Genomic DNA, 17,084 nt, shown 5'->3' with positions numbered 1-17,084 from the left:
ATATGACTGAGCGTCTGGTGGCTAGATTATGTAACCTCTTGATTCCAAATGGCGATCAATGATGGCAGGAAAGATGGCGCTACGTGCCACAAAACACACATTCTTGTGCACTTCCAGACTTGCAAAAGAGGGTGGATAATTACTTTCAGTACGACTCTCTCAAGAAACAAAAAGAAGGCTATCGGGAAAAGGATATAGCAAATGGATAGGAAAAAAATAAAAAGAAGACAGGAAAAAAGAAACATAAGGAGAGAAAGGTGGCGAGAGAGAGAGAAGGAGACAGACAGTTCAACGATATCCGTGGATCCCGTAACATGCCTTCACGCGAGTCACCCGTTGCTCCCTATCGTTACAATCTGGGCTTGTTGGCGCGCCATTGCTAAGAATATGTTAATAGTGCAAGTATGTTGGAAATAAGAAAGAATACACAATACAGCACCGGCTCCGTGGCGCGGTTTCTTTGTCACGTACCCCTCTTGCAGCGCAGACCTGCAAGAGGCTCCCTGAAATGCGGCGCACGTTTAGACATCTGCATATGCATTCGACGAAACACCGCGGCTTCAGCACAAATGGAAGCCGAACACGAAACCACATTCTCGTGAGCACTCATCAGAGCACGTGCCGTCCCTTCGGCCGCACGACACAGCTTCGGTGAGATACAATGCCGGAATATGAGACACATCTCATTCGCCGAACGTGGCACGTATGCATCACGGAACCCTCCGTCGTCCTCTTACGGTGACTGCCTGTCGTCCGCAAGCAACAGCGCTCGCCCGCTGACTGTACGGATCGCGTGCTACCAAAAACGATGACCCTCGCAGGAATTGAGTTATGGGCGCGAGGTAAATGTAGCCACGTTAAACTGCGAAGGAAGGTGTAATCTGGGGGGAGGGGGGGGGGGCGATGAAGTCGTCTCTCTTTTTGCCGTGGAGCGTCCGGAAATTGATATTAGTAGTCAGCATTGAGGGAATTATCCTGATGCCTCGAATGGCACCGCTCTGACGTACTTCTTTCTTTTCTCTTCTTAATTTTATTTCACTTCTTTGTGTTTTTATTGGAATGGTAGACCTTCAGAAAGCATTTCACGTCGATTATTTGACTTCTTGGTTCATTCTATTTTTTTTTTCACTTATACCTGCTGATCCTGAAGCCGACTCGTATACTAATGAAATTAGCTCGATAGTTCTTCCGAACTGATTCCTAAGCGACTTCTTGCTGGTCTTTCAAATGCCTCTGGCCAGGTCGCAGAAAATAGCCGTGAATGCTGTCACGCATGGTCTGTAATTCGTTTTCGCTTGGCGAAAGCAGCTTAACGAAGAAAAAATGGCGCGCTATTTCCGTGAATATTGCGTTCCCGCACAAGAAATGAGGCATAAATGAGAAGCCCCGAAAAAACAATGACGCCGCAAGTTTCAAAGAGAAGGAGAACCTGGAAATAGAACTGAACAAGGAGAACTGGTTGTATGTCTCGATCAAATCGTTTTTGTGGGGGCACGCACAAATTACTATTCTTTACAGCAAGCGCAGCTGAATACGGAATAGGATGCGTCTGTAATAAGTCCTCTATGAAGCAGGGCCAACGCGGAAATTGCAAACTCAGCTTAATTATTCAGCCTTATTATCATTCATACGCACTCCTTTTTTACTGTAAAAACTAATTGACCAGTTCTTTCGTAGAAATTTATTATATTAGCGAATTTATACCGTTAAATATTCCGCGCTTTCGTTCTTGGTGTGATCATTCAGTGCGAAATGTGCCGTTCGAGTAGCTAATTTTTAATCCACCTAAGCAGATAATGAATAATGCACACGAAGAAACGAACAAACAAATTCCTATGTTACAAAGAACTTACGTTAAAAAGAAATGTCGAGGGTTATAATAATTACAATGAAACTGTGTTTAAGAGAGAAATATTGTCAACTTGGGCTCACGGCCCGCATTCACAGACCAAAACAAAAAGTTCTCACACTAGAAAAGTTCCTAAGAGAAAGTGCAAGCCAATAGTAGTATTGGACGTACTATAGGTGAAAGCGGCCGATCAAAATCAAGCTGCAGTTACAAAGAGCTTTGTGAATACGGCTCCAGGTTCCATATTAGCTCACGAAGAAACGAGCTCTTCCGCTCAACCTCATGGTTGTCAATTAGAGCTCCGGAACGAACTCGCGAAATAATACGGGAAACGTAAATGTTATGATAGGTTGGCCGAACGCTTGGTGCATTTAATGACCCACTGCGCGCTTCTTTAACGAACCGGCCGCGTTTTCGTGGTACTGCAGTGCTTCTAACGAGAGTGTTCACTTCCTCTCACCGCATGCAAAAAGAAGACAAAAAAAGTGAAAGAAGCTTGCGATTGTGGCACTAGCTTCATGAGTTAGAAGGAAGTGCGGCCCGTGCTCGTCACGGTTGGCTTGACGTCCTAATAACCTAACTTGTCTTGTTAGAGGCTGTTCAGGCACGCGTACGCGCACGTCCCGGTGGTATCCGCGCTAGATTGTTGCAATATAGTTGAAGTGAACGGCGTGTTCACGTATTATGGGGCATATCGACTGCAACATGGAGATAAATTTGAGTGTGATTAAGCAATAGGCCGGCCACTGGCTGGTTTACGTCAAACGGTGCTAGCAAGTTCACCCATGTTCGCCCTCTAAGGAATTTGAAGTTGTGCATTCACGGCTAAACGACTGCCAGGGCATAAGCATGATTAGAAACGATTGCCAGATATATCATGGCAAGTATTTGAGCATATGATGCGATATGTATGAAAACAGCAAACGGCGAAAGTTTGACAAGGGAGCTCTTTTGGCTCCCAGGGGCTAAATTCGCATGGCTTTTCGTTCGGAAGTGCTGTTTGCCATTGGCCAGTCGCATTCGTAAGTAATATGTCAAGCAAGTAAACTGGCTGGCATCTTGTCTAACGAGCAGTTCTAGCATTACAACTACGCACCAGGACAAGGTCGGCCACCGAATCGGGAGTTGAAGACGGCCGTCGGGTTCCGGACCCGAGCCACCAGGACTTCACCCGGCCGGGGCCTCCTGCCAACCCATTCCTGGGCGCCGCCACTCCATCCATTCGAGAACTGCTGCCCGAGGCCGGCGAGCGTCTGCGCCCGTGGGCAGAACGAGAGCAGTCGGGCTACGGGCCCGAGCTCCACGACCAGCTGCCCGGCCAGGACGCCGCCGCCGTCAACCCCTGCTGCCAAGCCGCCTGCCTTCCCGGGCATCGCCACCCTGCCCGATAGTCAACTGCTGCTGCCCGAGGCCGGTGAGCGTCCGTGGGCAGAACGTGAGCTGACGGGCTACGAGCCCGAGTGCCACGATCAGCTGCCCGACCAGAACGTCACCACCGTCGGTCCGTGCTGCCGAGCTGCCTGTCTTCTTCCTCTGAGCCAGAGCTGCCACGCTCTGGTAGCCGGTCCGATACAGCGACCTTTGGTGAGACCAACACCACTTCTCTCGTCGTCTCCGCTTCGCCGCGTCGAGACTGTATTGCATACGCCCACCCGCAGCCTGCCCGAATTGCCTCAAACATTAGCGTTTCACATCACGTGTTTTCATGTTATCTTTTGTGTTTGTTTTTATGGTTAATTTTCCGTTTCTAGTTTCATTAAAAGTTTGTGTGTGTGTGATTCCACAAACGGCTTTGTCCTCGATTGGGTTCTGGGAGGCTCCGCCTCAGAGAACCGCCAGAACATTAACACAAAAGAACCTGCTCATCACAAGCATTACAACTAAGCGTGTCCGCTATTCTGGTAAACACAAGCAGGCTGGGCGTTTTACCAGATGACCAGAGGCGCAAACATGAACGGCCTGCACGGTACAGCCACCTGGTGGCGTAGAGCTTAACCAGACAAATACGCTGCTCCCGAAAAAGTATATATATATATATATATATATATATATATATATATATATATATATATATATATATATATAAGGTGTTCAAAATTAGGTCGACAGGTGTTTTTTTTTATTTGTAGTTAGGCGCTTAGATGTACGTGAAGACCACCTCTACACTAAGGTTATGCGCCCAGGGTAACACAGAATAAGGTGGTAATTATTGATGTCGGTGGCTTGATTAACTAAAATTGAATAATTAGCTTTTTAGGGGCTGCAGTAAGTAGGCATGTTTGTATTGAAAAGTTAGAGGCAGTCGTGTTTCTCCACAGCATCAGTTGGAAGAATTATTCTAGCGTGCCTGTGCTCCGAGATATCCGACTCTAAATTTTAATTGTCGTTCGCATGATTACGCATGCAAGAGAGTTAGGATCGGCGCAAAGCTCCTCCCTGATGTGGCGCGGCTGTTGCGTGCGGCGAATATATATGTTCGCGCTGTTGAGGACAGGAGTGATCACTTATTACGCAGCTGGGGAACGACGGGAAAATATCGAATAATCTCGACACTGGCCCATCTTGGGAGAACATTGAATGCAACTTTTGCAGCTGCTCGCCTGATAGGTTTCAAACAAATTTGCAAACTACGTTGGCGTAAGTACGGGTGCCATAGAACTACACAATAAAAAACTAAGTAGCGAGAGTAGCGGAGTAATATAGTGCAGCGAAAAAAAAAAAAACGTTAATGCAGGAAACAAGCAAACGAAGGCTTGATATTTTTGCATGCATCATGGGGCTGCAATTTTATTTCTTAGCCTAGCTGTCTCTCACACAGATAATCTTACAAAGAAAAAGAGCATCTCAAAAGCAAACCTTTTTTCTAAAAATAAACCTGCTTCTTGAAGCGTGCACGGATTAGAAACCGCAGGAAAAAAATAATGTCCTCGCGGGCACAAAACACGCGTACCGGGATCTGCTTTCAGAAGTACATCCAATGGATAACAGACGTTGTCGTCTATACTTAAGGACCCAGCGACAAAATTACCTCGTACCCAGCTTGCATCAATCTGGTCGTAGGAACTTTCTCTTCTCTGTACTTCTTGCAGGCGGAGAGAAAGCGCCATTGGCAGGAAAAGTTATGCTCACTTTCGTCCAATCCCTACCGCAATGTTTCGGGTAATCAGATTGCCGGCCGAAGTAATATACTTGGAACCCGACGGACGCCTTCTCGTTCTTTCTCATTTACTTGAAGAAAGTTTTTCAATGTAGCTCATAACATGCGCTATTCTGCCCTTATCGGGGAGGTCTGTGTTTCAATTACGGGCCTTTTTTGCGTAACCACTTGGACGAAGCAAAATTTACATGAGAATATAATCAGCTGCCGAAGAATCTAGAGAGCAGTGGCGGCAAAGTAGGTTCCAACCTCGCTTCAGCTGGAACCAGGTAGTCTTCGTTCTGATGTTCCTTTGAAGTTGCCGCGTCATTTTTTTTTTTTTGCTCTAGCTTTTTTTTTTCATGAAAAAAAGGCAAAGAATATCGGAATAAGGATTCCACTGTTCCTCTCTTCGTAGCCCACGCATATGAATTTCTTCTTTTTTTTCGTACTGATACTCTGTCTGACATCGTAATTTATCACGAAGGCTTTCCTACAGGCTACATGTTGAACCTATTTAGTGGTGCCAGATGCTGCTCACAAAAAAATAAAAGAAAGGTTCTGAAGCTTAGAGGTATATTTGTTCTGCAGTAAAGAAACAGCAAATAAAGATTGACATGGTGCTAAGGTTGGATAGCTTCTATGTTTAAGTAGAGAAATACACTTTCAAATTATACAGTGAGGGCACCTATTTGCACGAAATATAACGGATATATAGCTAATGTACGTTCCTTTTAAAGCGAAACATTCCTTGTCTACTATACTGAGCTTGTCGTCCTTCGTTCCTGCCTCACTCAGTGAACCAGTTTGTATAGCACGCAATGTTCGTCCACAATGTCGGGCAAGTGAGCGCATCTCTTTTGTGCGCAATAAAACAAAAATCTCGGTATAAGACCTGCACATAGATTGTGGGCCCTTGTATAACTCTAAAGCAGAAAGACTCTCGATGAAATACCGGGCGCTATTCAGTGGTTCTTTCAATTTTCTTGAACTGCTTATAGTTGTCCTACCAATTCTTGGTCTATTGGGTATGTGGGTATGTACCAGTAGGTATATGCCAGCTTTTGTCATATCTTAGAATGGCTGGTTCCAATTCTTTCCATCATCGTAGACAGTCTACTTTGACGTCTACGAAGACAGTCAAGACATCTTCGAGGAGAATAATGGAACGCGTTTCGAGCCGTCTGGAAGACGCTTCTGCGACGTGACGCCACCTCGCGGCGGCAAAGAGAAAATGAGAAAAGCATATTAGTTCTGTATTTTAAGTATTTCGCCTGCGAACCTATGAAAAACATGATGTGACTTACATTAAGGGTATAGAAAAGCGTGTCTACGTTTTGTGTGCGCGCAGACAACCTTCCCGTCGAGTTTCTAAGCGCCCTGCTCAGTCGCCATCTTGTTTAGACAGGAAAGTAGTCTGCATCGTTCTTAACTTCGATGCTGTCTTCGCGATGCTGTCTACTTTGACATCATCATCATCATCATCATCATCAGCAGCAGCAGCAGCAGCAGCAGCAGCAGCAGCAGCATCAGCATCAGCAGCAGCAGCAGCAGCAGCAGCAGCAGCAGCAGCATCAGCATCAGCAGCAGCAGCAGCAGCAGCAGCAGCAGCAGCAGCAGCAGCCAATTTTTTTTATGTCCACTGCAGGACGAAGGCCTTTCCCTGCGACCTCCACTGTGACACGAAGAGTACATAATCCTGGAGTGTATTTACATATCTTTCGTACTTTTTTTGGCATAAACAACTCCTCGCCATTCTTCTCTCGGCGAGTTTCGTACATCGCCTTCGACCTAATGGCACCGGTGCGTGGACGTTTCACAATTGTCATTCGCCAGATTTGCTGTTCGCATTTTAGTCATGGCTTGCGAAAGGTGTAATCTAGAAACATAAACATTGCATACGATTTTAAGTTTTCACCTGTGTGGTTCGTAAACGTCAGCATTTCACGAAGTTACACGATGCAAAGCATAAAAATAAGCAGAATTGTACAATATCTGATTTATTTACAGGGAATGCAATAATGCTTCGCTTCAAATAGATCCACACACACGTTCGGTGGATATATATATATATATATATATATATATATATATATATATATATATATATATATATATATATATATATATATACATTGTTATTGGCGTGCGTTTCCTCGTTCTGGTTAAGTGGGAAAAGCTGACACGCTAGAAGCGTTAGATTGAAAAGTACCCAAAACTATTAAAAAAAAAACTAAAGGTTTGGGTCGCCGAGGTGACTTCTCTTCCCTTTCTCGCTTCCCCTCCCCAATCCCCCGCAAAAAGAAAAAGAAAGAAGAAAAAGTTCATTTCAAGTAATAACAAAATAATAATAAAGTGTCATTGCATGGTTGCGAATGTATTTCTTGTAAGTATAGGTGTAAGTCTTGTTTTTTATATTAAATATTCAAATGCTAGCGCGCGGCCGACAGGTGCAATTTCCCGTTTCCGCACTTCGTATGAAAAGTTTCATGCAGTGCTACGGATGCTGGCCCCGCGAAAATACAGGCTTGAATTTGGGCACGATAAAGTGATTGCTGCGTACTAAAAGTAGCGCTGTTAAGACGTGCATTAAATAGAATTTGCTAAATTAGTCACTATAATTTACAAAAGAAGGCTTTCCGACACGCGTTGATAATATCACTTCCTAATGGAAAGAATCGTGGATGGTTTAGGTAACAGGTTCCCGCCATGGTTGCAGCCGAGCGATGGATGAACGCAACTCATCTGCCGGGCTGAACTAGCGGTACGCCTGGTTCCGCATGCATCGCGGGAGTAAGTGATATGCAAGCCGCGCACTTCGCAGTCGTGTGTGATCTACTATATACATAAGTGATAACGCCGAGGAACTCGACGCAGAGTGCTGAAGAAAAACCTCCAGGGAGATGGTAGATGCACGTGCGGTGTCGTGACAGAGACGTGTTTATTCGCCTCCGGCCAAAGAGAGAATTCCAGTCGGAATCTGGGCACCATAAGCGAATGCGTAAGCAGAGCTTGAGTTGAGATTGCCAAAACTGTCGTTCGGATATTCGTCACGCCAGGCGGTCACTGAAGCAAGATATTGCTGTGACAAGTTAAATGCGTGCTGCATACTATTTTGTCTAAAGACTTTTTTTGGTCGTGCGTGGTGGTGCTTCTGAAATGTAGATGTAGATGTCCAAATGATTGTTTTCTTTTTTCTTTCTCTTTTTTTCAATCGACCGTTGATACTGCCTTTCAGGGTCACAATCATGCACTTTGCATACTGCCCAAGTACGCCAGCTTCCGACTACAACTAACAATTCTTTGCGTCACTGTTGTCAGTATAAGTTTGTTCCAGCTCCGCGAACCAGTGGCGTAGCCAGGAATACTTTCGGAAAGGGGGGAGGGGAGGGATACGCTTCTGCCACGAGCGCAGAGTTATACGGCACGACCACGACAGTGTTTGCTCTCATCCGCTCTTAGTAAGCCTAGTTCCACGAAATTAACCAGCCTAACTGCATTTAAAGTTAAAGCTATGAGGACATGGTGTCGCTAGCCTCCCGTTCGTGGTACTCACTCGTCCAGGCGTCGCTCATGTCGAGGCCCGTGCCCCAGTACATCCACATCTGGACGCAGATGAAGGGCGACGAGCATATGATGTAGAAGCTGATCACCACCACGGTAATCTTGACCGTCTTGATCTTTGCCCTAGATAGGCCTCGTGCTGACGAGTGGCTGCGAGGCACCAGGGGGCCCCGCACGTGCAAAGATGAGTCGGTGCCGGCCGCAGCGCCTCCCTGCGGACTCTTGAAGCGGTACGCCTTACCACGTCCTTCGACGTCCGAGCTCTTTCGCTTCAGGTACAGGTTCTGCCAGATGGCGCGGCAGATGCAGACGTACGTGAAGACGAGCACCAGCAGGGGGATGAAGAAGACGCTCACGGCGTACCACGTGACGTAGGCGCGCAGGCCCCACGGCTCGATGTAGGTGCCCCAGCAGTCGTACACGCCCGGCGCCACCTCCTGGTAGCTGAAGACGAACAGCTGAGGCAGGCAGCAGAGCAGCGACACGGCCCAGGCTAGCGACACCAGGAGCTTGGACTTGGTGGGCGTCCAGGAGCAGTTGGAGAGCGGGAAGCAGATGGCCTGGTACCGGTCCACGGCCGTCACCACGAGCACGTATGAGGAGAGGTAGGGACCGAGGATCTGGCCGTACTTGACGCACTTGCAGAAGAAGTTCCCGCCCTGGAAGCGGTAGGTGGCGTCCCAGCCGAGCTGAGGCAGCACCGTGAAGAACGCGGTGGTCAGGTCGGAGACGCACAGGTGCACCAGGAAGTAGTACATGCGCGTCATCTTGGAGCGGCGCGCATTTAGGGCCACCAGAACGCACGAGTTTCCGACCACGGTGAGCGCGAAAATGAAGGTGAGCACGGCGAGTTCGATGAGCGCCAGCGACTCGTCGCGATGCACCGTGTTATCCAGTTCGGTGATGTTGTCACTGCCGGCCGACTCGTTGGCGTCGGCCGGCGCTGACCCCGATGCCGTAGGTTCAAGCAGCTCATGCGCGTCGTCCACAAGATTCATGGCTTCTGCTGTAGAGAATAAAAAAAGGGCAAAATATGAAGCAGGTCAGCGCACTGACTGGACCTTGCGAAATGTAATTACAAACGAGTCAAGCGTTCACGATAGTCAACCGTAATCTGTGGTAAGATTTTAAAACGTGCAACATCACACAGGCATGGTGGGGTAGTAAAAATAAATGTGAACAAGTAAAAGTGGCACTCGCATCTTTGGCACACTAGTTAAGGACACCAATACCTTCATTCTAAAATATATTGGTCTAGTCCCTTTTCTTTTCCTTTTTTTAAATAAAAAGCTCATGTGTAGTTTCACCAAATGCAATAAGAAAACTTCAGAACATTCGCTCAGAAGGCCTTACTCGTGCTACTAAGATTCCGGCAGTCTACGGACCTTCACGCTAGACTTTACGAACGCCGCCCCCCTATCTCTCTATAGTGTATGCGGTTTGTTTGTACTCGTCTCTCTTTCTCGCTATCTCCCCTTCCCCTCTCTTTTTTTTATCATCCTACTCCTTCCCCCTTTGCAGGGTAGCCAACCGGAACTACCTCTGGTTAAGCTCCCTGCCTTTGTATGCATCCTTTCTATCTCTATGTATCTTCAGAAATTCAACTGCGCAATACGGGCCCGTACAAAGGACACATTCTTCGTACGCGTCAGTTTGCACCGTTGTTTCCGGAAGTATGACTCACAATCTAGCTCAAGACCTTCGTAACTTTCCATTTGTAGGCATCATGATCAAACTGCGTTAGTATGATGACAGATTCAAAACTCTGCGCAGTTCCCTATAGATAAGACCCGTGCCCAATTGTGGCAGTGTACTTAAAAACGCTTTGCAAGTCGTGACAGCTTCTGTATTAACTGGGTTTCAAGCAAAGCATTTATTCGTTTATTATTGTGATTTTGTTACTGAATAATCCATCGTATCATCGTTAGCGCTTAGCACTGGATCGTTGCCTCCCGTCGCAGTCGTGATCACCGCTGTGTAATAGGTACGCAATCCAAAAGCACTTGTGTACCACACTTTTCTTTGTTGTTGCTGCTGTTGTTGTTGTCAACAACTGCAGCACCATCTGTTTTATTCTCTGCTTTTTCTTTGCCTAATTTATTTAGACCCTAGCCTAGTAATGCTGTGAGGGGAATGGACATGTTATCAACACGTTTCTTAGGGGTGGGCAGCGCTACCCGGACGAAGGACAGAGGAAGAGACACCTTGTCACTGTCCTGAAATTTCGATATAAAGTATATTGACGATGAGCATAACAAGTAATCAGTTTCAGGGATGCTACTGAATGCATGTCAGCGCAGAAAAGTTATCCATTCATTGAAGTCGCTGACATAGCGAAGGCACGGCCGTTTTAATAGTCTGAGTTGTTGCAAACTTTTCGAAGTTCTTGTTTATGGCAGAACTACCGTTATTTCCCAGCTCGTTCGCATAGTTGCGCAGCAAATAATCCCTCTGAGGATTTACAAACTTTATAAACCTCTCTGGGTGCCAGTCAGACCTTTCCTGCCACATTTTGCGGCAAGGACTTCACGAAAACATTTTGATGTAACGATCCAATTCCATTTCTGTAAGCTGTTGTGCAGGACGCGAAGCGTCCCGTAAATTGATTGAGGTCGACTTTAATGCCATTTTGGCAGTGTTACTTTTGTATTCTTTCGCGTGTCAGACTTGAAAGGATTGGATTAGCGGCTTTTCCTTTTCCTAAGGTAACGTTTTTTTTTATTATTTATTTAGGTAACGTTCAATTGTAAAACCAGGCAGTTTCCGAAGCTACAGCAGTGCTGCAATAATGCACTAAGAGAAGAAAAAAATAAGAAGGAGCGGTTCCGGTTTCTGAAAGTGCTTTTTATGTTCAGTCTGTACATAAAGTTACTCTTTAAAAACAGGAGACAGGCTGCAGCAGAGCTGTGAAGAACCCTGCCTGCACTGCAAGCAGAAGCTGTTGTTTATCCCCTGCGAAGTACGCGAAGTTTGGCTCGTCGAAGGGTGGGCTCCCCCAAAATTTAAGCAGAAAGGAAAAAAAATATAACAAGAGGGAGGATGACTGGCGGGTTTTAACGTCCAAGAGAGACAGTTGTAGTATGAGAGGCACCGTAGTGGTGAGCTCCGGATTAGATTGGACCAGCTGGATTTCTTCAACGTTCACCGCAAGCTTTATTCACCAGCGGCTCTCCATTCTTCCCCCATCGAAATGCGACGGCCAGGCATCGAACGTTCAACCGCGTGCTATAGGCACGCGATTCACAAACGTGGACACTAACTTTCGGCAGTTGCGTGCGGCACTCTTACATTTGGTACTCCAAGAAAATATAGTATTTAACAATCACGAAACATTGCTTTTTACAAACAAATGTTCTTTCTGGGGTTTTTACTTGCCAAAACCAGTTCTGATTATGAGGCACGCCGTAGTGGAGGGCTCCGGATTAATTTTGACCACCTGGGGTTCTTTAACGTGCACTACAACGCAAGCACACGGGCGTTTTTGCATTTCGCCTCCATCAAAATGCGGCCGCCGCGGCCGGGATTCGATCGCGCTACCTCGTGCTCAGCAGCGCAACGCCTTAGCTGACTGAGCCACCCCGGTGGGTTTTTTACAAACAAATGGCTTTTAAGGGGTTTTTAATAAAGTTAATACCACGAAAACAAATAAAAGCGAAGAGCTACTTACGGCTCGCACCGTAGAAGCGTGAAGCGGCCATTTTCCCGCGCTTACTGCTAATTATTTCGTATGTCTTCAGGACGATGGCGCCACTTGTCAAATAGAGAAAGGAAAGGCGCGTTCACCCGTGCTTTTCAAATCACATTTGCAATCTGCGTTTGCAACTATGCGAATGCAAATTTGGTGTCCACGTTTGTGGACACGGCGCCTGAAGGGGCTACAAACGAGCATGCTCTGAAAGACTTGCCCTTTAGTAATCCGCCGACTTTGGCGGCCGTCTATTAGGTGGACGGCCGCCGAGACATCTCAACGGTGACGCATCACACGCATAATATGGAGGATGAGGGTTCGGCTCGCAGCTATCGTAAGTTGTCTAGTCGTTCACTTTCATTTCACTTTTATTGCGATAACAATGATATGGACACTCCAGGCGATGTTTCCGCCGTCGTTGTCGCCGTGATGTTCCGTATAAAATTAAACTGCGATAACATTGTGGCCACGTGTCATGTGGTGTGGGTGCGAATGGAAGCACGCTAGGGTGAGCGGAGGATGGTGGCTCAATCTCGCACGTGCAAGGGAGGAAGGCGGGTAGGAAGCGCGCCGTCTTCCATCGCGCGCAAGGCACTGGGGGGCGTTCTACTCTGGCAGCGGCCGTGCGGGCCCTATCTTAAACGTGATCTGCGATGGCTACAGAGTCTAGGTGAGCAGAGTGCTGATAGTTTCGTGTGCGCGTTGTTCTCGGCGCTTAGTTCGCGTTGAAACGAGAGGTAGCATGAAGGTCAGTTTGCTTACTGCTGCTGCCTCTCTTCCTCATTCCAGCGTTTCGAGAGCGAGTGTCCGCGGTCATCGAGTGAGATGAGTTTGTTTTCCTGTGCTCGAGGGACACCATGCTTCTTAATTTAGTTAGTAAGCAAATTTTTACGAGTTAATACGTCCGATAAAGCTACTATCCTTACTTAGTATAGCTGTCTAACAATTTGCTGTCGCAATCGCTGATTTGCCTTTCGGGCGAAACTGCGACAGTTTTCTTGTTACTTTTACATTTCAGCCCAAAATAGCAGTTAATTTCCCATTGCTTTCCGTAGCTTCTTTGACTTCATATGGTCTGCCTTATTCTTCTTGCCCTGTGCAGCCTAAACTATCGGCTGCATTCTTTTTTTTTCTGATCTTAAAGCCTCATCTTCACAAGTGGAGTTCATGCTAGTTCAATTTTCAGAACTTGTGCAATAGATAACTAAATTTTTAAAATATATGGTTGGAAGCGATCCCTTCCTGTGTATGAAGAGCCTTTCTCAAGCTTCCAGCTCCACCTAATGGCGTCATACTTCTGCTTTTTGCCCTTACAAAGAAAATATACTTATCCATTGGCGCGAAAAGGACGTGCCAATGAAAAGCCTCGACGGAGGTGCTGAGCACAAACAGTAAGCGAGCATAATTCAAAGACGTGCATATTCCGAGTGAACAGTTCTCGCGTCAGCCATCATTGAGCATTGTGTACTATTTTCTCGATTGCGTACAGTGGAGTCACAAAATCGTATCAGTGCCCGCCATGATGGGCAACAACGTCAGGAGCTCTACGCGCTAACTCATGGCACGTGAATTCGCTGTCTAGATTAACAATTTCTTGTTTGGTCAACTATACAAGACGTTGTGAGCAATCCCGTTCATTTCCGGACACTGTGACCCAGCGTACAGTCAGCTCAGCAGTTGTATTCGGGACACGCGTTCCATGACGCTATATACGGGCTCGCTCGCTTTGCTTCTTTTATGGTAGGTCTCTTTCAGGGAGCATGGTCTAGCGGGACCAAGCGTATCCCATTGTTGTGCTCAAATTACAGTTTCATGAGGTAGTGGATCCGAGCGTCGCAGCATAAAAAAAAAAAAAAAAACAAGCACTGGTGTCGCAACTCGAAAGCACTGCCCTCAAGTACGCATTACGCTGGTACAGCTACACGCTTCTTCAGATTAGGCCGAATGTCGCGAAAAGCCACGCAGACCATTCGGGTGCCTTTGTAGTAATCTACTTCAGCGCACCAAGTCGCATGAGGTCAAGTAAGCGCAACTGTTAGTAGGACGTACGCGGTGAGGTGCGCTGGGACACCGTTGATTAGGTGCACTCGCAGTTATATAGTGAGCTATTTTGGGGGCATGGCTTTGTTTTTCTTTTTGTAGATATCTCCTTGGCTCTTCTGTTAGCAATTCAGTGTTGAGAAAGAAAGTTGATCAAGCAGGAGATACATACAACAAGATTTATTTTGCGACTTTTGCGATTCCCTTAACGGTGGTAGCCGCAACAGTTCTCCCTAGGAAAATGAGATTGTGGGAGTACAAGAACATGGTCTTGTCGTCTCTGTACGTATCTTCACTTTCTACGTCCGAGCTTTACGCAAAACAACTTTCTTCGTCCCAAGTGCTCTCGAAATAGCAGCTAAGTTCACTGACATTCAATCATTAACCTTTCGATTGATGCACTTTTCTATGCACTGTCGTTTTAAAGTTCTTCCCATTTCACAGAAACCCGTCAACCCAAGCAATCGTGCGTCTCTGTTCTTGTTTCTTCCCATTCTGCACTGTGCAGGAGTCATGGCGCAAATTAAAAACTACTTCTAAATACAACTTGCACAGTAAGACAGATTGATTGCTTGTGCTTTCGTCTATTCGTTCTTGTGTGTGTTTGAGCGCTGGCTGCCATAGATTGATCACCAATTCGCCCAGTCATTTATCTTATGAAGACATTAAAACTTTTGCTTAAGTTTCATACTAGAAAGGATAAGAAATAGGCGTATTTTACGAAGCAGGCAAACAAAGTCTCCTACCCCGCATGATTTCAGCTCTAATCACGACTATCAAAAGTCGTAGTCATGCTCTATAATGACATCACACGACTATTAGCAGTGCGCAAATCATTGTTTTTTACTGGTCGCAAACGCTGCAAGTTTATCTGGGATCACGGATGTTAATATTTGACGTTGCAATAAATGGGGCTCTATAATAATAATTGTCCTCATTGGAAAATATAATGCTCCAAGCGGGTTTCTTCATCATGTTCACAACGTGGTTCAGGCTTATACTTCTTTGTATAATATCCTGAGTGCACACAGCATCTTGACAATCTACAAAACAGTGGTCCATTGTTTGAGCGCAGGGACAAAGATGGTTCATTTGTTCACCACGGCAAAGCATATAGTCTCAACGATTTTTCCGTGATGCTTCGACTGGCACGGTTTTTGCATGCGCTCTAACAAGTGTACGATGCTTGGCAGAATTGAGTGAAGGGGCTCTCAAGCATACCAGGAGTGTGAGGCCGACAAAGCTGCAGCCACGCACCAAGCCTTTTCAAGACGTTCGTCTCCTTCATCTTCTTTATTCGCTCTAAAAAATATTTTGTGTTTACGTGGGCGCCACCGTCAAGGCGCAACAGATGAGCAGGTTTAAATACACATTTAACCGATAGCCCAGATGATGTTCACTGTGAATTAGGGTCCAAAAGGTCAAGTAATAATAGCACACTGCAGTTTTTTTTTTCTATTTTTTGTGGTGACCGCAAGGTTCGTATTCAATGACAAAATTCGCCTTCAAGGTAAAGATTGTTATAACCATCGTCCCTAAAGAGAAAGAAAGAGAAAGCGAGAGATGCGAAAGGCAGGGAGGTTAACCGGAAGACAAATGCCCAGTTTGTTACCCTGCAATGGTAAAGGGTGTAAGGGGCGACAGAGAGATGGGAAGGAAAACGGAGAAGTTATACACACGTGCAGAAAAAATAGAAAGAAACACAGCCACGTATTTTTATAGTATTTAGAAAACTTCAGTGCGATTGTGCCACCGGCCCATTCCTCGCATCCAGCTACACAATAATTCTGTCGATCACTGAACTGGTATAGAAGACACAGATGTTACACCGCATTCAGTTTATGTTTCGTTGTCCTTTGTAAATTCTGAATAGCCTCCAAGCGATATATTCAAGCGGCATGGCACACATTCCTTACATCAAAATATACTGCGTGTCCAGCATACTGGAAGCCCTCGTGTAATGAAAACTAAAGCGAAGCTTTCTTGCCGAGTTTCAGGCACATTTTCGTGCGGATCTGGCTTCTAACGCCGAACCTGTTTACCGGGATGGCGCCATCTATATGTAGTACGTTGCAGCGAAGAAGTAGTTTACAAGTTTTGAAATTTCAAGCATAGAGTTTCATACAATAATTACTAGAGGGAACTGTAACGTTAGTGTTGACGGTAGCTGCAAGCAGGGTGATTGACTGGCGTGGTATTGGTAGTTAGTGCATGGATTTGCCTAAACTTCGTGCTTTTGGCTTCAAGTGGCTTTTTGACTTTGTTGAAGTTTGCAAAGTATGGCGTTATCGACAATTGAGCATTAGGAAAATTGTCCGACGGCAAGATTCGAACACAGGATCACTAGCACACAAGCCTGATATTGAAACCATTACGTCATGGATGCATGCGTCGACCAGCGGCATAGAACCGCCTTTCTCGCGAGCAAGCTAGTGCACCTGGATCCACAGTTGCACTGGAAGAAACCGGCGCATCATAAACGCCACGAGTGCAACACGCCACTATGGACATTGGTATTCAAGAACAGCACGTTATTCGAAGAAATGATCTTGTTTGCAGGGAATTATATACACATACTTACATGCAGTACGTAATGTATATATATATATATATATATATATATATATATATATGTGTGTGTGTGTGACGTACTGCATGTAAGTATGTGTATATAATTCCCTGCAAACAAGATCATTTCTTCGAATAACGAGCTGTTCTTGAATACCAATATTCATGCCTCAAAAACCACACACACACACATACACATCTATCTCTCTCTCTCTCTCTGTATATATATATATATATAT

At 45.9% G+C, this 17,084-nt stretch overlaps 1 protein-coding gene across 1 annotated transcript in view; it reads right to left on the bottom strand.

The window, feature by feature from the left end:
* LOC119440734 (oxytocin receptor-like) overlaps positions 1-9,547 on the bottom strand; it is a 103,057-nt gene extending 93,510 nt beyond the window's left edge. The window contains exon 1 of the mRNA XM_037705616.2: positions 8,542-9,547. Coding sequence (XP_037561544.2) covers positions 8,542-9,547 — 1,006 coding nt within the window. The remainder of the gene's footprint in view (positions 1-8,541) is intronic.
* Between the last annotated feature and the right edge of the window lie 7,537 nt (positions 9,548-17,084).

The sequence above is a fragment of the Dermacentor silvarum genome, chromosome 2, assembly GCF_013339745.2.
Source record: "Dermacentor silvarum isolate Dsil-2018 chromosome 2, BIME_Dsil_1.4, whole genome shotgun sequence".
NCBI lineage: Eukaryota > Metazoa > Arthropoda > Arachnida > Ixodida > Ixodidae > Dermacentor > Dermacentor silvarum.
This window is presented reverse-complemented; position numbering and strand designations above follow the sequence as displayed.